Source organism: Oncorhynchus gorbuscha, unplaced genomic scaffold (genome assembly GCF_021184085.1).
Source record: "Oncorhynchus gorbuscha isolate QuinsamMale2020 ecotype Even-year unplaced genomic scaffold, OgorEven_v1.0 Un_scaffold_2978, whole genome shotgun sequence".
Taxonomy (NCBI): domain Eukaryota; kingdom Metazoa; phylum Chordata; class Actinopteri; order Salmoniformes; family Salmonidae; genus Oncorhynchus; species Oncorhynchus gorbuscha.
In genome coordinates, this window is record NW_025747348.1 from 12614 (window position 1) to 34745 (window position 22132).

Sequence of the window (22132 nt, forward strand, 5' to 3'; positions counted from 1 at the left end):
CTTTGTCTGCATCTGTGTGTGTGTGTGACTTTGTCTGCATCTGTGTGTGTGTGTGTGTGTGTGTGTGTGTGTGTGTGTGTGTGTGTGTGTGTGTGTGTGTGTGTGTGTGTGTGTGTGTGTGTGTGTGTGTGTGTGTGTGTGTGTGTGTGTGTGTGTGTGTGTGTGAAACTGTGTGTGTGTGTGTGTGTGTGTGTGACTTTGTGTGCATCTGTGTGTGTGCGTGTGTGTGTGTGTGTGTGTGTGTGTGTGTGTGTGTGTGTGCGTGTGTGTGTGTGTGTATGGACTGCTATGAACTGGTACTCACCTTGAGAGCACGAGAACGGTTGGCCAGGAGATTCTCAATGTTCCCTGCTGCATTAGCCACCAGCTGGCTGGCATCGTTGGACCCCACACTGAAGTACTTCCTGTGGCTCTGGAAGATCTGCACCAATCAGGAGATAGAGCGTCAAAGGTGACAGTGAAGCAATCAAGAGAGAGAAACAAGGGTCAAAGGTGACACAGGAGAGAGTGATACTTTGATAAAATATTGACATGGTGTATCTTAGAATTGTACCTATGAGGATAGTCACAATAAATGTACTTGATTACATTTATTTGCAGGGACAATGAACACAATAATCCAAATGTATGTAAATATGTGTCAGATGTGTCAAATGTGTCAAATCATGATGTCACCACTGTGTGTACAATGCCAGTGTAAATCAAGCAACATTATGCCACATTGGAGCACAACGGCAAACACCATTTACTGAATATGGAATATGTTTCAGAAAGAGGAATTAAACAATAAAAAAACAGAAATGCCAAACAGCCAATTATACAGCAGCCGGAGGGGCTTTCTAGGTCCGACATTAAAACCACAGGCTTGTAGTGTGTGAATGTGTGTGCGGGCACGCGCGTGTGTGTGTGTGTGCGTGTGTGTGTCTAAGTCTGTGTATCGAAGTGTGTGTTTACTTAGCTAACCTCTGTGGGGCTGTGCTATGTGTTTCTGCTTGTCCATGAGTAATGATACTGATGGTTATTCTCCACATGCTCTTTCTGCTTACAAGCAAACACAATCCCCTCCCCTGTGTAGTAAACAAAGCAGCCATGCTGCCAGAGGTCTCAATGAAGGAAACCTACATTTATTCTACTGCAACAGGACAAAGGAATGTACAGTTGACCATTGATGTTATCCCACTCTCTATCTATATATATGCTATAGGGTCAAGATTAGGTCATAAAGTCTAGCTATTTTCCCTCACCCCATGAGCATCAAATGATGCCTGCGACAGGAAATTAGCTCCAAACGTGGTATAACACCGTCATGGTAAAGATGTCTGCTTTTCTTTTTCTTCTAAATGTCTGTGATGACAAGCAGGGCAAGAGGCAGCCCTGATATGGTGTCTGTTAAGGGTATGTTCCTGAGAATACTGTGTTGCTCAAGGGAAATCATGCCTGTGTGTTGTCCCTGGGACGTCATGCATTGTGTGCGTGTGTGTCTGAAAAATGTCATCCAAAAGGAATCTGAAATCGATCGACAATTACTGTGATGATTATTGTGCATTTCATATTTCTTAATTATTTCTTCTTTTTTTGTTTTCTGGTTATACATTGTTATTGATTATTGCATTGTTGGGCTATAGGTTTGCAAGAAAGACATTTTCACTGTACTTGTGCATGTGACATTTAAACGAGACATAATTACAGAGGCTCCATATCAGGCCTGGCTCGGCAAGAGGAGGAGAGTTGTCATAGGGTTATAGCAATCAACACAAGGGATGTGTCCCAAAAGGCACCCTATTCCCCATATAGTGCACTACTTATGACCAGAGCCCCCTGCATAGGGAATAGGGTGCCATTTGGGATGCAGCCAGAGTAACAGCTCCTCCTCACTGTCCATATCATGTAAGCTTGTTAGGGAAGTGGATAGGGATGTGGTGTTTGGAGTTGACACTGATAGTCCTTGAGTGTGGACATTCCCCTAGCAGAATACTGTAAGCAGATGTCCCACATATCACTAATGAGATGGCACTTTGTAAAGTCCAGATCTGTTGTGACAACCATCATTGTATTGGATGTGACACACATCAAACAGGAGAGGTCAGGAGTATGTGTGCGCATGTGTGTGTGCACGTGTGTGTGTGTGTGTGTGTGTGTGTGTGTGTGTGTGTGTGTGTGTGTGTGTGTGTGTGTGCGCGTATATGTGTGTGCGCGTGTGTATATTGATTGTTGAAATCCAGAGTTGTGGATGTGTGACTATGGGGTTGCAAGCTTCCTGTGCGTTTGAGAGGAGTGTGGTGTTGTGGTATATGCACGTTTGTGCACGTCTGTGTTCCTATGTTTACAAGGTGTTCCTGTGTGTCCCACCTGTATGAGGTTCTGCACTCCGCTGGCTGTGTCCGTCAGTGTGACCAGCTCCTGTTGCATCTGCTCCACCCATTCCTTTATCCTGAGGAAACAATGAAAGCACCAATCAAAATCATTCAAATTCATTTACTTCCTGTAACTCATCGAATCCGATGATGAAATGGTTTTACTTATCCAATCACATTGATATCTCTGAACTGCTGTTTTCAGGATCATTGGTACCAAACAAAAGACAATGGACTGAAACAGGGAGGGAAATACTTTACTGTTCAGTAAGAAACGTTTTTGTTTTTCTGTTGCAAAACAGTTTGCTTCAGTGTGCAATAATAAATAAGACCCTGAAGGTGCAGAACGATCCAATAGAAATACATGTCTGTCAAATAGAATAAGGAATCAAGTTAGCTCTATGTTACATTTCCATCTGCAAAGCTGTGAATGTTCCGCCTCACTGCATAAATAATCTTGACTTACTTGGATTCGCCAATCACCTTGCAGTAGATACTACATGACCACACATTAACAGAGCAGTTGAGTCAGGCAGTAACAGTACTGCTGACTATCACTTTATGCAAAACATATCTCGCCATGCAGGTTAATCAATTCAGTGGTCTATAAAATAGTCATGTTTACCCTGAGTATATGTGTTTTGACTCCCCATTAACTGTGCATTAGAGTATATATAGATATAGAGAGAGTAGAGGATATATTCATGGTTGTCAGTGGGTGAGTAACAAGGACAGGGGTGAGATAGTAGGTCATGTATGCAGGGATAGTAGAGGGAGAAATTAGTTACCCTATACAGAAACGGAACACTAGTTAACTGGCTCAATAAACTGTATTTGTAAGTCGCTCTGGATAAGAGCGTCTGCTAAATGACTTAAATGTAAATGTAAATGTAATGTACCCTATACAGAAACGGAACACTAGTTAACTGGCTCAATAAACGGTCTGTACCCTATACAGAAACAGAACAATATTTAACTGCCTGGCCGGTTCCCCTCTCTCCACTGGGATTCTCTGCCTCTAACCCCATTACAGGGGCTGAGTCATTGGCTTACTGGTGCTCTTCCATGCCGTCCCTAGGAGGAGTGCGTCACTTGAGTAGGTTGAGTCACTGACGTGGTCTTCCTGTCTGGGTTGGCGCAACCCCTTGGGTTGTGCCGTGGCGGAGATCTTTGTGGGCTATATTCGGCCTTGTCTCAGGATGGTAAGTTGCTGGTGGAAGATATCCCTCTAGTGGTGTGGGGGCTGTGCTTTAGCAAAGTGGGTGGGGTTATAGCCTGCCTCTTTGGCCCTGTCCGGGGGTATCATCGGACGGGGCCACAGTGTCTCCTGACCCCTCCTGTCTCAGCCTCCAGTATTTATGCTGCAGTAGTTTATGTGTCGGGGGGCTCGGGTCAGTCTGTTATATCTGGAGTATTTCTCCTGTCTTATCCGGTGTCCAGTGTGAATTTAAGTATGCTCTCTCTAATTCTCTCTTTCTCTCTCTCGGAGGACCTGAGCCCTAGGACCATGCCTCAGGACTACATGCTATGATGACTCCTTGTTGTCCCCAGTCCACCTGGCTGTGCTGCTGCTTCACCTGGCTAATCTGCCTGCAGCAATGGAACCCTGACCTGTTCACTGTGATTACTATTATTTGACCATGCTTGTCATTAATGAACATTTGAACATCTTGGCCATGTTCTGTTATAATCTCCACCCGACACAGCCAGAAGAGGACTGGCCACACCTCATGGCCTGGTTCCTCTCTAGGTTTCTTCCTAGGTTTTGGCCTTTCTAGGGAATTTTTCCTAGCCACTGTGCTTCTACACCTGCATTGCTTGCTGTTTGGGGTTTTAGGCTGGGTTTCTGTACAGCACTTTGATATATCAGCTGATTTAAGAAGGGCTATAGAAATACATTTGATTTGATTTGATCTGCCTCAATAAACTGTCTGTACCCTATCCAGAAACTGAACAATAGTTAATAGGCTCAACGGTGTATACAATATGGATTAAGTAAACACTGAAAGTGTGTCAAGTTCACAGTGAGAGTGAGTGGTTCCTTCATTGTTCTGAGGAGAAAAGGTCCATATGTAACCATAAGACCAAATGTGTTATAAATAAATGGATTGAGACACATTGAATAACCAGCATAGCTGCCATTTTGAACACATTTTTGTCCTCTGTTGAAAATGTTTTGCTACAGCGTGCCCTATTGAACACGAATCTGGTCACATACAATAGCGATGAAATTGACGCATTGTTGACGTGGGGATTGTGGACTGCATTGGCTCATTCATTACACTAGCAGTAGGGAATAGTCTAGAAGTGGGTGAATGGTCCATCCACAGGTAAACACAGTGATTGAGTGTGCAAATTTCCAAACAGCAGGTAAATACATCTACTTGAAACACCTAAATGCAGACCCAGAGGAGACGTGCTGTGTCCAAAATCGCACCCTATTCCTTATATATAGAGAATAGGGTGCCATTTGAGACTCATCCCTGGTTTGAAGGACACCATAGCAGTACATGAACACTCAACATAGTTAGGGGAGGAAGTATGAATTCATATCCATGAACTCATCAAGTGTCAAACACCTAGATGAATCTTATTACTTGACAAGTGAGACGTGGTACAGGCTCATCTTCTAGGAGAAAAACACACACACACACACACACACACACACACACACACACACACACACACACACACACACACACACACACACACACACACACACACACACACACACACACACACACACACACACACACACACACACACACACACACACACACACACACACATGAATAAAAACATGCAGGCAGGCACGCAACTTGCCCCCCCTCTACCAACACACAGAAACGTGTTAAAAATCCTTGTCAATAACCATTAAAATGCATGACTGGGGGTCATAAGGGAAATGAACTATTTTCCCCCAGGTATGTTTTAACCCATTCCACTATACAGAAGTGCATTCGCCCTTGACTTTGGATGCGTGTCATGTTATCCTGTCTAATAACCCACACTGCAATGTGACTAGGGCTCGTGCTGTAAAACGTACACAACCAGTCAAATGTTTGGACACACCTACTCATTCCAGGGATTTTCGTTATTTTTACTATATTCTACATTGTAGAATAACAGTGAAGACATCAAAACAATGAAATAACACATATGGAATCATGTTCTAACCAAAAAAGTGTAAAACAAATCAAAATATATTTTATAATTGATATTCTTCAAAGTATATACAGCTCAGAGAAGCAGCTGTATGGGGGCAAGGCTGGAGTACTATCAGCACATTTCTGATCTCACACACACACACACACACACACACACACACACACACACACACACACACACACACACACACACACACACACACACACACACACACACACACACACACACACACACACACACACACACACACACACACACACACACACACACACACACACACACACACACGGCTGCGCACTCATTCACACTCACACACATACTCACACACACACGCTAACAAACCTTTCATCCTAACCCCTCCATGAAGATATTAGTGCATGACACACCCTTGAGCCATCACCACTGAGTCAGCACCACTGAGCCAGCACCACTGAGCCAGCACCACTGAGCCAGCACCACTGAGCCAGCACCACTGAGCCAGCACCACTGAGCCAGCACCACTGAGTCAGCACCACTGACACACCGCTGCTCAAAGCCCTTAGCTCACAGCAGGAATAGCTTCTAGGGGTCACAGTAAGGTCCTAGCCTGCAGAGTCAGCTTTTATCTGCTATGTGCAACAGGGTGGGCCCTGGAAATGTGTCCCATGGTCCTATCCAACAGCCTAGGCAGATGCAACAGGTGCCCTCGGCAATGAGGTCCTCTGTTAAAATGTAAATGTGTTGCCACTGCACTTAGAATAGCATTTTTACAGGAGATGCAGAGAGAAACATGAATAGACTTCATATTCTCTATGATGAGGCTCTACGACTGAACATATGGGCTGGCTATTTTGAATCCTTCTCTGAATACTGACCTTATGTTCTAGCTTTTATGCCGTGTTCCCTCAGGTAACCAACAACAGGTGGAAGAGCTTAATAAATCTGGCCAAAAGCCAACCCTGCTTCACGATTAAACAATGATTAGTTCTTACAGTATCCAATACTGTATAATAACTACAGACAGACGGTACAGCCTACAGCCAATTTGTTCTGTGTGTGTGTGTGTTCAGCCCCATAACTTGTTTGAAACAGGAGAGGCAGCCGGTAATGAGGAGAGGGGAGCAACAATAAACCTTGTCCCATGGAGGGCCACCGTTTCTGACTAAAGATCCTGTAGCCTGTTGGTTAAAAAATGACACCACATTACTATTGGTACACAGTGAACTAACAACTATGATAAAAGCATTGCGAAAAAGCTTGTTTCATCTGAAGTCAAGGACAAGAAAAGCATTATTATTTGTCTCTAAACAAATAAGGGTTCTTGTATTGTTTAAAAAGACAAGCTCTACCTCAACACATAATGTAAAAAGTGTGATGTTACCACAAAGGAGGAAAAGCAATGCTTTTCTCTCAATGACAAACCATGAAGTAATGTCTAAAAAAGAGGTTTCAACACTTAAAGAGCTCAACAAAGCCCTCTGAGAGGATGGAAACTTGGAGCGGGTCATGGAAAAACGAGATAACATCGCCCTACCCCCTCCCCCTCTCATTTCTCCCTCTCACTCTCCCTAGCGAAGGGGAAACAGAGAGAGGGGGGTGGGCTTTGAGGCGGGGAAAACCTAAAATGGCTGGTGAGCCAGAGAGAGAGAGAGAGAGCCGAGCAATACAGCCAGTTGCACACTCCGGGGCTGGGACTGAGTGGATCCTTGTGAAACTCAGCCAAGTGTAAAGAGAGAGACCCATAACCCCCTAGAGCCTTTTCTCTCGCTGTCTTGCTGCTTGTGTTCTTAACATCCCCCACTTACACAACAGACTGTGCACATTTAGAAAACGGCGGCCGTTTTTCATTTTCTCTTTCTTGCCATCCTCCTCTTGCACAATGTAATGTTTGGGTTTGTTTTGCTCCGTGGAGAGAGCAGAGCGCAGATCAACATGGGTACACTGCCGGAGGTGCGCCCGAGGAGAGAGAAGACTGGTTTTTATTTTGGATGAATATATAATCTGATATGCAGAGGGAAAGCCTCCACTTTAAAATAAATGACATGGACCTCCCACAAGGTTTCTTGCCGAGACATTTCAATTTAAATGCGTGTCTGTGAATTCCAAATGGAGAGGTGGTGATTTTTTAAATATGACTACATGGGAATAAATTTGTATAGGACAGATGGTTACTATTGAATCCGTTAAGACGTGACCTGCTTCGTGCAGTATGGCACTCAGTTATTTTATCAAAGACATATGATATGAGTGTTTTTATTCATTTTCACAATATCAGTAAGCCATCCAAATACACCCCACCACATACAGGTGATTAGATAAAGATATTTAAATTGTTCAGAGAGTTCATTGGAGAGTTCCCCACTACTGGCAATGAGGATCTTTTGGTTAATCTTTTGATTCAATCTTTCAATTGCATCTTAGCCTCACAGAATTAGTCTCTCATATATTTAACCTATTAACCTTGTACAGTAGCTGGTGATTAGACAAATATTTTTCTCTCTCTGTAACAGAAGACGCCTCCCCAGACCAGCTGTCACCTGTGTGTATCGGAAAACATTGAAACCAGAGCACTGGGGCCTTCAGAGGACATAATGGGGTTCAAAGGTGAAGGGGTAAGGTGCTCCTCTTAGCCTAATCTCTGTGCACGAGAGCGAGCGCACGCGTGTGGAGGGTCTGTATTATGTATAGTAACTCATCAACTGAAGTGCTATATTGGGGGTGTGATGAAGCATAAAATAGGACAAATGTTTCCCTGAGTGTTCCCCGAGAGTTCTGAGAGGTCCCCGAACGTTTCCTGACTGTTCCCTGAGTGTTCCCCGAGAGTTCAGAGAGTTCCCAGAGCGTTCCCTGACTGTTCCCTGAGTGTTAGAGTAGGATCTGACCCCAAGTGCCCTAGAAACATAGTATTTAACAGTACTATCCCCAACCAGGCCACCTCTCTGAAAGACTTGGAAACACAACACCATATGTTACAGTATAGCACTAACGAACAATAAAACAAATATATGTTCTGCATGCTATATCATTATTATCACTTAGTAGCTGTGAACTGTGCTGTTTTACAGGGTCAGCCATAGTAGTACAGCGCCCCTGGAGCCAATTAAAGTTAAGTGCCTTGCTCAAGGGCCATAGTGAACAAGTTGCCCAAGAATAACATGTTTAGCCAATAACCACGCACAACACAGAGTGGAGCGTCCAATCCCAGAGCCCGTTACAGAAGAGTGGGAAGCCCAGAATAGCTTGTCTGACTCAGACTGAGAGCATCATTGTCTGACCTCTGGCTGGATTAGCCCTCGGGTTACTTTAGACTACTGAGGCCACTTCTGTTCTCTCCTCTCCATTTCACCCAGCTTCTTTTTCAAAATGATGCAGCCATTTCACTTGGCTTTATGTAGCTACTAACTGAAGCAATGGTTACTTTCCAATATCCAGATAACCATTTAGAATACACACCAGAAGGTAATTGAACCATTCTCCTACACTCTTAGAAAGAAAAGTGCTATCTAGAACCTTTAAGGGTTCTTCGGCTGTCAAAGAGGGTTCTACATGGAACCCGAAAGGGTTCTACAAAGAACCAAGAAGGGTTCTCCTGTGGGGACAGTCAAAAAAACCTTTAAGAACCCTTTTTTTCTAAGAGTGTAGATGTTTAAAATTCAATTTGTACTGCTACAGTGGTAAATCAAAAAATAAAAGCATATTCCAAAAGAAACCAACAGCCCCAACTCTGTGTCATGGTTTAAACTATTTCCCCCCTCATTTGGCTGCACTTGACAGTCCCATATTTCAACAACGTTTCAGGTGTCTCAACTATGTTTCTTCCTACCTTGCTGACAAAAAGGTATTTCCATTGATTAATGGTGCCATTGCACAGTGCACTGTTTGGATGCAGGATTTATTGTGGAGTTGACCAACATGCGCAGGTAGCCTACGTTTTCAAGTGATTTGCTTGACAATAAGATGAAGACATCATGACTGGTCGTGTTCATACCGAAGGTAAAAGGTGATACATTTCTTACCGTTAAATGACATGTCTTTACTGTCGGGCTCAACAACAAAAATAGAAAAATACATGAAAAAAGAAAGAAGACCATCCAAAATGTCACGTGTATTCTGATACACACTTCAATTAGTGTTACAATGCACTAATGTATCATAAGGCCTTATAAATGAACTTATGAGGCATTTTCTGGGTGCCTAATAGAGTGTGTTTGCTTCATGCAAAGTATGCTAGGCTACTGTAAATATGTTTTGATTAGAAAAGTTTTGTTTTATTTCTCTTAGTTGTAAAGGCATTGTACAATATGCTAACTGGCACATGTCGCTGGGTTCGGCTGGAGCTGGCAAGCAGGCAGTAAAGATGAGGGTTGTCCACCGCTGGGTCAATCTTTCTCACAAAAAGATCCCGAGAGTTTTGTCTGGAAAGTCTCCCTTGAAGGATTCCTCTGAACTTAAAATGACTTCCTTCACCTATACCAATAAAGAATTGTATTCCAACCCTCTCTCTTTTCTAAAACCTATTCTCCACAGCCACCGTATGCCCTCCACATAGGCCTTATTCATGACCACTTTTTCTCCATGTTTTCATTTCCACCTGCTCTTCTTTCCTCTGCTTCATTGCTCTGATCTGAATGAACTGACCAGGTGAAATCCAGCCTGATGATGAGCTTCCACCACATGGTTTCCACCTGTGAAGTCTTCTCCAATCATTGCAGACAAGGTGAGAACAGATTCCCAGTGTGAAAGAGCCAAGACTCGCTTCTACAAGAACCCATTTAAACAGCAGAAAGTGATGACTACTCTTCAAGGAGACTTTCTTTCAGAAGTGTTGTGCCATTGTCGTCAGATACTGTTTCGTTTCTATGTCAAGTTAGACGTTTAATTCAGGGTTTGGATCTAAAGACGGTAAGACATCTCACGGAATCTCACCTCTCATTTCAACCTTTCAGTAGTGATCCTCACACTTCTCCTCATTGCCAAGGAAACAGTTCTCAATTAGTACACAGGTAGCCTATAACAGTTACAATGACCCAGAGTAACCACACAGCCACAAGCCATTTCATTTGTATAAAAACACTGAAGTGGCTTCCAACAGAGGCAGCATTCAGTCAAGCCTAACATGTCCAATGTAATGTTTGGACTCCACAGCTGTACTGTTTTTATATTAGTTTACTTGTGTTACTTCTGTTTGTATCAGAGGGCAGAACCTGACACCATGTAAACACCACTAGCCAGTAGAGAGCTCCATCCATTGCAAAGTCAAAAGCCCCATCATTCCTGAGCACTATCATAGAGTAGAAACAGATCGACAAAGAGGTCAAGGCCCCATCCTGAAACAACCCTGAAACAGGCCCCATCCCCGCAGTACTTAATGTAGATCTGAAAGATTTGGATAGGTATGGTAGTAGTTTCATCTTATCCCTGATAGGCTGGGTGTAGATTTTGCCATATCGCTCACACCTATCCAATCTTTTCACATAATCAGATCTAGGGGGTAGGATGTGTTTCTGGACAGGACACAAACCTAGGATTAGCAGTTACATCTCACATGTAACTGAGATAATCAGTGACCTAACTACCGGTGACCAGTAATTTTCAATGAAAGGAGGAGATGAGACACGAGGACATACACAGCGACTTAACGGTCCCAAGGAGAGCTAGCAACCAAAATTCAACATTACCCAAGTTTATGCTAATTGTAGCGACACACCTGCACAGCAGCCAGTTAGACTAAATACACCACTTTCTGAGTCTCTCCTTTCCACCACTCTCTCCTCTTCATTCCTCTCTCTGCTGTTAACACAGGGCTGTTTTGACACTCACACTTTGTCAGCGGAGCCACACTTGATCTCTAAATACTGTCAAACTGTCAGGGAGAAGAAGCACGGCAGCAGGCAGTAACTGCCTGACAGACAGATGCAGACTGGAACGGGGGTGTTTAAAAAAAAAAAAAATTAATATAACATGAGTTATTTATCGGTCTCATACACTGAGTTAGTCTCTGTCCTCAACCCCTTATTAGTGGTGATTTTTCCTTCTGATCTACTCTTAGAGGGATATACCAGTGATATAGGTGTGAGGAGGCGGGAGAGTGCGAGAGAGAGGGAGAGAGAGGCTATAATTTAGCCATCAGATACCAAATAAAAGCTGGTACTGTGGAGCAGCAGGCTTTAATAACCAACCTGACAGAACAATGGCGAAGACAAACAGTCTCTCTCTCTCTTTGGTATCTTTTTCCTCACTGTTTACCTTGCTCTCTCTCTTTTCTCTGTTGCTTCATCTCTCCTTGTTTTTCTATCACTCTTTATCTCTCCTTTGCTCCCCTTGCTTTCCCTCCCTCTCCCTCTTTCTCATTTGACCTCTAACCTCCTCTCTCTCCTTCAGTCTGTTTCACTTTAACCATCTCCTTTGCTCTCTATCACTCTTTTCCCCTCCCCCCTCCCTCCCTCCCTCCCCTCCCTCCCTCCCTCCCTCCCTCCCTCCCTCCCTCCCTCCCTCCCCCTCCCTCCCTCCCTCCCTCCCTCCCTCCCTCCCTGAGAGGCAAAACAGGCAGATAAAGGATAATATCCTCCTTATTTATTGAGATCAATCACACAGTAATTGTAGGCTTTGTAGCTAGCTGTCTTCCGTTCTCATTATCCTGGGCAGCGAGAGATTATTGATGTTCTTCTCTCTTTCACTCTTCTCCCACCATCATTTTCCTGTTAAGAAGTCAGAGTACCGGAACACGGAACCCCTGCTTTGATCTGAGGTGGCTGGTTATGTGGGAACCCATGGCAACCGTGCTTGTTGCACTCCAATGGGTACTTATGGTATAAATAACAACAGAGAGTATATGAGGAGAGGAGAGAATGTCCACTGTTGTCCATGCATGTTCATTTCCCCTACAGTGGAATCTCAATGACATCACAAAATGACGATCATACACGAACAAATACCTTTACTATATCTCACTATACTGCAATACAAGGATTCCTGACACACACACACACACACACACACACACACACACACACACACACACACACACACACACACACACACACACACACACACACACACACACACACACACACACACACACACACACACACACACACACACACACACACACACACACACACACACACACACACACACACAGGGTTCCTGTGGTGGACAGGGCATCGGTCCAAACAGCTGTTAACCATTCCCATTCCCAACGTCTGCTGGGCAACGTCTCGGAACGCAATGGAACATTCTGGGAAGTACCATGTGCCACAGGTGGCAGGGGACGACGTAGCCTAGGTTAGTTTAGCGTTAGCATCGCGCTGGGTGATTACTTCTACTTCCAGTCTTCCCAGTGTACACACATCAGGCCAGGCAAAGTAGTATTTCATTCTTCCCAGAGGCCTGAACCGGAGGAGGGGGTGGAGGAGACACCAGACATTAAAACAACAAACAGGAGGCTGCACATAAAGTGTGGATCCCCCAAGCCTTCAGTGGTGGAACGTGGGGGAGAATTATGGGGTATGGGGGGAACGAGTTAGCGCGGTACAAAGATATCCCAGACCAGTACAACCCACAGGTCTGAGTCAGAGTCAGGACACTCACCCCCTACCCTAGAGGCTAGAGAGATCAAATATAGCCTGTGAGAGAGAGAGAGGGAGGGGGGGAGAGGAGAGTGAGAGCAGAGCAAGAGACAGAGAGAGAGCAGAGAGACAGAGAGAGAGGGGGAGTGAGAGCAGAGAGAGAAAGAGAGAACAAGAGAGAGAGCAGAGACGGAGAGATCAGAGAGAGAGAGAGAGATCAAAGAGAGAGAGTGCAGCAGAGTTTGCTGTGGGCCCAGACCGTGTGCCCTGGTGTCTGGGTAGCTGGGTAACAGATATAGCCTTTAGCAGCTTACGCAGATGGGCGGTGGGCATTCCTCCTGAAATATACCTGCTAACACCAGCTCTCTGATGGGGAGCGGAGTCATACACAGACATACAACCCGAGTTGGCTTCAAACACCTTTCTAAAATATAACACCGTTAATATGGTCCTAAGTAGACTCTTTTTACCTCTGACAGTTGAAAGTTAAAATATTTAGGCAGAATAAGAAACCCATGCGGGATATTAACCCACAACCATGGTGTTAGATGCGCCACACTCCAACCCACTGAGTCAGTGGAACCTCCTAGTCAACAACTCAGCCTCTGAATACACCGTCGACAAACACCATTGTGTTCTAGTCCTTATGCACGGACACAGACAGCTTCTTTAACTCTTTATTAACCGTTGCCTCTGTGAGTGCAGAGAGTGTGGGTGGAGCGGCATTCACATTATGCCAGCAGATCAGTGGAGACAGGGTTGGGAACACGAAAAGGCATATCTATTTAGCTGGTTGAGCATGAAATCTAATTATGCTTTAAAACTGAGAGAGAAACCCGGCGAGGAGGGTGATGGGAACCATGGAAATGGAGGAGAGGGGAGGAGAGAGAGTGGGACACGGAGGAGAGGAGAGAAGGGAGGAGGGGGGAGGGAGAGAGGTGGAGGGAGAGTGGGAGAGGGAGAGAGATGAAGGGAGAGTGGGACACGGAGGAGAGGAGAGAAGGGAGGAGGGGGGAGGAGAGAGAGTGGGACACGGAGGAGAGGAGAGAAGGGATGAGGGGGAGAGGGAGAGAGATGGAGGGAGAGAGATGAGGGGAGAGTGGGAGAGGAAAGGGAGAGAGATGGAGGGAGAGAGATGGAGGGAGAGAGATGAAGGGAGAGTGGGACACGGAGGAGAGGAGAGAAGGGAGGAGGGGGGAGGAGAGAGAGTGGGACACGGAGGAGAGGAGAGAAGGGAGGAGGGGGAGAGGGAGAGAGATGGAGGGAGAGAGATGAGGGGAGAGTGGGAGAGGAAAGGGAGAGAGAGGGGGCAGAGCCTGAGTCAAAAGCAAGACGAATGCGATCACAGGCTTGACTGTAACCAGATAACATGACATGCACCCATCAGGCCAAAATACCATTTATATATAGATAGGGTGAAGCTTTATTTAAACGGGGGTCAATAAAATGCTTATAAAGCACTATTTAATAGCTCATTACTCATGAACAACCGGTTTGTAAATAATTCATTCATCATTCATTTGTGTATTTTGTAGCAAATATATTTTCTAATCATGTATTTTGTAGAAAATACATTTCGTAATCATGTAACCAAGTCACTCAAAGGCCTTATACATGCATTTAAACATATGTATTGATAAATAACTACATTATGATGTTTACTAACTGACTGACTGACTGACTGACTGACTGACTGACTGACTGACTGACTGACTGACTGACTGACTGGTTTACTAACTAAATGACTGGATGACTGACTGACTGGTTTACTAACTAAATGACTGACTGACTAACTGACTGGATGACTGTGACTAACTGACTGGATGACTAACTGACTAACTGACTGGATGACTAATGACTAACTGACTGGATGACTAACTGAATGACTGGATGACTAACTGAATGACTGACTGTGACTAACTGACTGGATGACTAACTGACTGACTGACTAACTGACTGGATGACTAACTGAATGACTGGATGACTAACTGACTAACTGACTGGATGACTAACTGACTGGATGACTAACTGACTAACTGACTGACTAACTGACTGGATGACTAACTGACTGACTAACTGACTGGATGACTAACTGACTGACTAACTGACTGGATGACTAACTGACTGACTAACTGACTGGATGACTAACTGACTGACTAACTGACTGGATGACTAACTGACTGGATGACTAACTGACTGGATGACTAACTGACTAACTGACTGGATGACTAACTGACTGGATGACTAACTGACTAACTGACTGGATGACTAACTGACTAACTGACTGGATGACTAACTGACTAGATGACTAACTGACTGGATGACTAACTGACTGGATGACTAACTGAATGACTGGATGACTAACTGGATGATTGACTGGATGACTAACTGACTGACTGACTAACTGACTGGATGACTAGCTGAATGACTGACTGACTAACTGACAGAATGACTAACTGAATGACTGGCTATCTAACTGACTGGACGACTAGCTGACTGACTAACTGAATGACTGACTAACTAGATGATTAACTGAATAACTGACTGACCAGCTGACTGATTGGATGACTAACTGGATGGCTAACTGAATGGCTGACTAACTGACTGGATGACTAGCTGACTGACTAACTGAATGACTGACTGACTAACTGACTGGATGACAAACTGACTGACTGACTGACTGACTGACTGACTGACTGGATGACAAACTGACTGGATGACTAACTGAATGACTGACTGACTAGATGACTGACTGACTAACTGACTGGATGACTAACTGACTGACTAACTGAATGACTGACTAACTAGATGACTAACTGAATGACTGACTGACTAACTAACTGGATGACTAACTGACTGACTAACTAACTGGATGACTAGCTGAATTACTGACTTGCTGACTGACTGGATTACTGACTGACTGACTAGATGACTGACTGACTGATCGACTGACTGACTAGCTGACTGACAGGTTGACTAACTGACTGACTGGATGACTAACTGGATGACTGACTGACTGACTAGATGACTGACTAACTGACTGGATGACTAACTGGACGACTAACTAACTGACTGATCGACTGACTGACTAGCTGACTGACTAGATGACTAACTAACTGACTGGACGACTAACTGGATGACTGACTGACTGACTAGATGACTGACTAATCGACTGACTGACTAGCTGACTGACTAGATGACTAACTAACTGACTGGATGACTAACTGACTAGATGACTGACTGACTAGATGACTGACTGACTAGATGACTGACTGACTGACTGGATGACTAACTGGATGACTAACTAACTGACTGATCGACTAACTGACTAGATGACTGACTGACTAGATGACTGACTGACTAGATGACTGACTGACTGACTGATCGACTGACTGACTAGCTGACTGACTAGATGACTAACTAACTGACTGGATGACTAACTGGACGACTAACTAACTGACTGGATGACTAACTGGATGACTAACTAACTGACTGGATGACTAACTGGACGACTGACTAACTGACTGGATGACTAACTGGATGACTGACTAACTGACTGGATGACTAACTGGACGACTAACTAACTGACTGGATGACTAACTGGACGACTAACTAACTGACTGGATGACTAACTGGACGACTGACTAACTGACTGGATGACTGACTAACTGAATGACTAACTGATAGACTGACTGACTAACTGACTGGATGACTAACTGTCTGACTGACTAACTAACTAACTGCATGACTAACTGACTAACTGAATAACTGACGGAATGACTGAATGATTGACTGACTGACTAACTAGTTGACTGGATGACTGACTAACTAGCTGAATGACTGACTGACAGGATGACTGACTGACTGGATGACTAGCTGAATTACTGACTTGCTGACTGACTGACTAGCTGACTAACTGACTGACTGGATGACTGAATGGATAACTGACTGACTGACTGGATGAATGACTGACTGACTAGCTGACTGACTGACTGAATGACTAGCTGACTGACTGACTGACTGGATGACTGACTGGATGACTGACTAGATGACTGACTGACTGGATGACTGACTGACTGGATGGCTGACTGATCGACTGACTAACTAGCTGACTGACAGGATGACTAACTGACTGACTGGATGACTGACTGACTGGATGATTGACTAGCTGACTTACTGACTGACTAGCTGACTGACTAACTGACTAACTGACTGGATGACTGACTGACTGACTAACTGACTGGATGACTGACTGACTAACTGACTGGATGACTGACTAGATGACTGGCTAGATGACTGACTAGATGACTGACTGACTGACTGACTGACTGACTGACTAACTGACTGACTGACTGGACGACTGACTAGATGACTGACTAGCTGACTGACTGGATGACTTGCTTACTCACTGACTGACTGAATGACTGACTGATTAGCTGACTGACAGCATGACTGACTGACTAGCTGACTGACAGGATGACTGACTGACTGGATGACTGACTGACTGACAAGCTGACTGACTGACTGGATGACTGACTAGAAGACTGACTGACTGACTAGCTGACTGACTGGCTAGCTGACTGATTGATTACCTGACTGACTGGATGACTGACTAACTGACTGACTAGCTGACTGACTGACTGGATGACTAGCTGAAATTCTGACTTGCTGACTGACTGGATTACTGACTGACTGACAGGATGACTGACTGACTGCCTAGCTGACTGACAGGATGACTAACTGACTGACTGGATGACTGACTGACTGGATGACTGATTGGATGACTGACTAACTGACTGACATGATGACTGACTAGCTGACTGACTAGATGACTGACTGACTGACTGACTAGCTGACTGACTGACTAGCTGACTGACGAGCTGACTGACAGGATGACTGACTGACTGAATGACTGACAGGATGACTGACTGACTAACTGGCTGACTGGATGACTGACTAACTGACTAGCTGATCTGTTTGACTGACTAACTGACTGACTAACTGACTAGCTGACTGACAGGATGACTGACTGACTGGACGACTGACTAACAGGCTGACTGGAGTGACTGACTAGCTAGCTATCTGACTAACTGACTAGCTGACTGACAGACTAGCTGACTGACTGACTAGCTGACTGACTAGATGACTGACTGACTAGCTGACTGACAGGATGACTGGATGACTGACTGACTAACTGACTGACAGGATGACTGACTGACTGACTAGCTATCTGACTGACTAACTGGCTGACTGACAGACTAGCTGACTGACTAGCTAATGGACTGACCTGCTGACTGACTGGATGACTGACTGATTGACTGACTGGCTGCCTAAATAACTGACTGACTAGCTGACTGACTGGTTAAATAACTGACTGGATGACTGACTAACTAACTAGTTGCCTGAATGACTGACTGACTAGCTGAATGACTGACTGACAAGATGACTGACTGACTGGATGACTAGCTGAAATTCTGACTTGCTGACTGACTGGATTACTGACTGACTGACAGGATGACTGACTGAGCTGACTGACAGGATGACTAACTGACTGACTGGATGACTGACTGACTGGATGACTGATTGGATGACTGACTAACTGACTGACATGATGACTGACTAGCTGACTGACTAGATGACTGACTGACTGACTGACTAGCTGACTGACTGACTAGCTGACTGACGAGCTGACTGACAGGATGACTGACTGAATGACTGACAGGATGACTGACTGACTAACTGGCTGACTGGATGACTGACTAACTGACTAGATCTGTTTGACTGACTAACTGACTGACTAACTGACTAGCTGACTGACAGGATGACTGACTGACTGGACGACTGACTAACAGGCTGACTGAGTGACTGACTAGCTAGCTATCTGACTAACTGACTAGCTGACTGACAGACTAGCTGACTGACTGACTAGCTGACTGACTAGATGACTGACTGACTAGCTGACTGACAGGATGACTGGATGACTGACTGACTAACTGACTGACAGGATGACTGACTGACTGACTAGCTATCTGACTGACTAACTGGCTGACTGACAGACTAGCTGACTGACTAGCTAATGGACTGACCTGCTGACTGACTGGATGACTGACTGATTGACTGACTGGCTGCCTAAATAACTGACTGACTAGCTGACTGACTGGTTAAATAACTGACTGGATGACTGACTAACTAACTAGTTGCCTGAATGACTGACTGACTAGCTGAATGACTGACTGACAAGATGACTGACTGACTGGATGACTAGCTGAAATTCTGACTTGCTGACTGACTGGATTACTGACTGACTGACTAGATGACTGACTGATCGACTGACTGACTAGCTGACTAACTGGATGACTGAATGGATGACTGACTGACTGGATGAATGACTGACTGACTAGCTGACTGACTGACTGACTAGCTGACTGACTGACTGGATGACTGACTGGATGACTGACTGGATGACTGACTGGATGGCTGACTGGATGGCTGACTGATCGACTGACTGACTAGCTGACTGACAGGATGACTAACTGACTGACTGGATGACTGACTAGCTGACTTACTGACTGACTAGCTGACTGACTAACTGACTAACTGACTGGATGAATGACTGACTAACTGACTGGATGACTGACTAGATGACTGGCTAGATGACTGACTGACTGACTAACTGACTGACTGACTGGATGACTGACTAGATGACTGACTAGATGACTGACTGACTGACTAGCTGACTGACTGGATGACTTGCTTACTCACTGACTGACTGATTAGCTGACTGACAGCATGACTGACTGACTAGCTGACTGACAGGATGACTGACTGACTGGATGACTGACTGACTGACAAGCTGACTGACTGACTGGATGACTGACTAGATGACTGACTGACTGACTAGCTGACTGACTAACTGACTGGATGACTGACTGACTAGCTGACTGACTGGATGACTTGCTTACTCGCTGACTGACTGAATGACTGACTGACTAGCTGACTGACAGCATGACTGACTGACTGACTGACTAGCTGGCTGACTGACTAGCTGACTGGATGACTGACTGACTAGCTGACTGACTGGCCGACTGGCTGACTGAATAACTGACTGGCTGGATGACTGGCTGACTGATTGACTGGCTGGCACTGGGCCTCTCTGGGGGCACAATCTGTGACATCAGACTTTGCATTTCAGATTCGATGATGTTAATCATCTGCCTCGAAGCCACGGAGCAGCCTAGGAGACATGTTCCATCTCAAGGAGAGAGAGAGAGAGAGAGAGAGAGAGAGAGAGAGAGAGAGAGAGAGAGAGAGAGAGAGAGAGAGAGAGAGAGAGAGAGAGAGAGAGAGAAGAGTGGCTGCAGAAAATCTGAGGCAGACAGACACTGGCATGTGAGGTTAGCGCTGGAGCACAGAGATGCAGTCACGCACTGTGACAGAGAGAGGGATAGAAAGATGGAGAGGGAGGGGGATGAGAGATGGGAGCAATATGAAAAGAGAGGAAAAGTAAGAGAGAAACAATAAGAGAAAGCAAGAGAATGAGAGCGAGAGGCAGGGAGAAAGCAAGAGAGAGAGGAAGGCAAGGGGAAAGAGAGGCGAGGAGAAAGAGCGAGAGAGCGAGCGAGAGAGAGAGGAAGGCAAGGGGAAAGAGCGAGAGAGCGAGAAAGGGAGAAAGAGAGAGGGAGAGAGGCAGGGAGAAAAAGAGAACAGCAGGAAGAGAGATAGAGGCAAGGAGAAAGAGAGAGAGAGCGGCAGAGAGAGACAGGGAGAGAGAGAGGCCGGAAGAAAGAGATGCAGAGAGAAATAAAGATACAGGGAATGGGGAAAGAGAGGCGGGGAGAAAGAGCAAGAGAGCGAGAAAGGGAAAAAGGGAGAGACGTAGGGAGAAAGAGAGGCAGGGAGAAAGAGACAGGGAGAGAGAGATAGAGAGAGGCAGGGACTGTAGAAAGAGTGAGGCAGGGAGAGAGAGAGAGAGAGAGAGAGAGAGAGAGAGAGGCTGAGAGAGAGAGAGAGAGAGAGAGAGAGAGAGAGAGAGAGAGAGAGAGAGAGAGAGAGAGAGAGAGAGAGAGAGGCAGGCAGGCAGGCAGAAAGAGAGAGGCATGAAAAAAGAGAGATAGAGGGGCAAGGGGAAAGAGAGAGAGAGGTAGGCAGAATGAGAGAGAGAGAGGGGCAAGGGGAAAGAGAGAGAGAGGTAGGCAGAATGAGAGAGAGAGAGGGCAAGGGGAAAGAGAGAGAGAGGTAGGCAGAATGAGAGAGAGAGAGGGGCAAGGGGAAAGAGAGAGAGAGATAGGCAGAATGAGAGAGATAGAGGGGCAAGGGGAGAGAGAGAGAGAGGTAGGCAGAATGAGAGAGAGGGGCAAGGGGAAAGAGAGAGAGAGGTAGGCAGAATGAGAGAGATAGAGGGGCAAGGGGAAAGAGAGAGAGAGGTAGGCAGAATGAGAGAGAGAGAGGGGCAAGGGGAAAGAGAGAGAGAGGTAGGCAGAATGAGAGAGAGAGAGGGGCAAGGGGAAAGAGAGAGAGAGATAGGCAGAATGAGAGAGATAGAGGGGCAAGGGGAAGAGAGATAGAGGTAGGCAGAATGAGAGAGAGAGAGGGGCAAGGGGAAAGAGAGAGAGAGATAGGCAGAATGAGAGAGAGAGAGGGGCAAGGGGAAAGAGAGATAGAGGTAGGCAGAATGAGAGAGAGAGAGGGGCAAGGGGAAAGAGAGAGAGAGATAGGCAGAATGAGAGAGAGAGAGGGGCAAGGGGAAAGAGAGAGAGAGATAGGCAGAATGAGAGAGAGAGAGGGGCAAGGGGAAAGAGAGAGAGATAGGCAGAATGAGAGAGAGAGAGGGGCAAGGGGAAAGAGAGAGAGAGATAGGCAGAATGAGAGAGAGAGAGGGGCAAGGGGAAAGAGCAGAGAGATGCAGAATGAGAGAGAGAGAGGGGCAAGGGGAAAGAGAGAGAGAGATAAGAATGAGAGAGAGAGAGGGGCAAGGGGAAGAGAGATAGAGGTAGGCAGAATGAGAGAGAGAGAGGGGAGGGGAAAGAGAGAGAGAGGTAGGCAGAATGAGAGAGAGAGAGGGGC

At 45.5% G+C, this 22132-nt stretch overlaps 1 protein-coding gene across 1 annotated transcript in view; it reads right to left on the reverse strand.

Annotated features, from left to right (window-relative positions):
• Positions 1 to 304: 304 nt before the first annotated feature.
• Positions 305 to 22132, reverse strand: part of LOC124027185 (voltage-dependent calcium channel subunit alpha-2/delta-1-like) — a gene marked incomplete at its 3' end in the record, with an annotated part of 30356 nt that continues 8528 nt past the window's right edge. Inside the window, exons 2-3 of the mRNA XM_046339651.1 lie at positions 2350 to 2431; positions 305 to 421 (exon numbers count right to left, since the gene is read on the reverse strand). Coding sequence (XP_046195607.1) covers positions 305 to 421; positions 2350 to 2431 — 199 coding nt within the window. The remainder of the gene's footprint in view (positions 422 to 2349; positions 2432 to 22132) is intronic.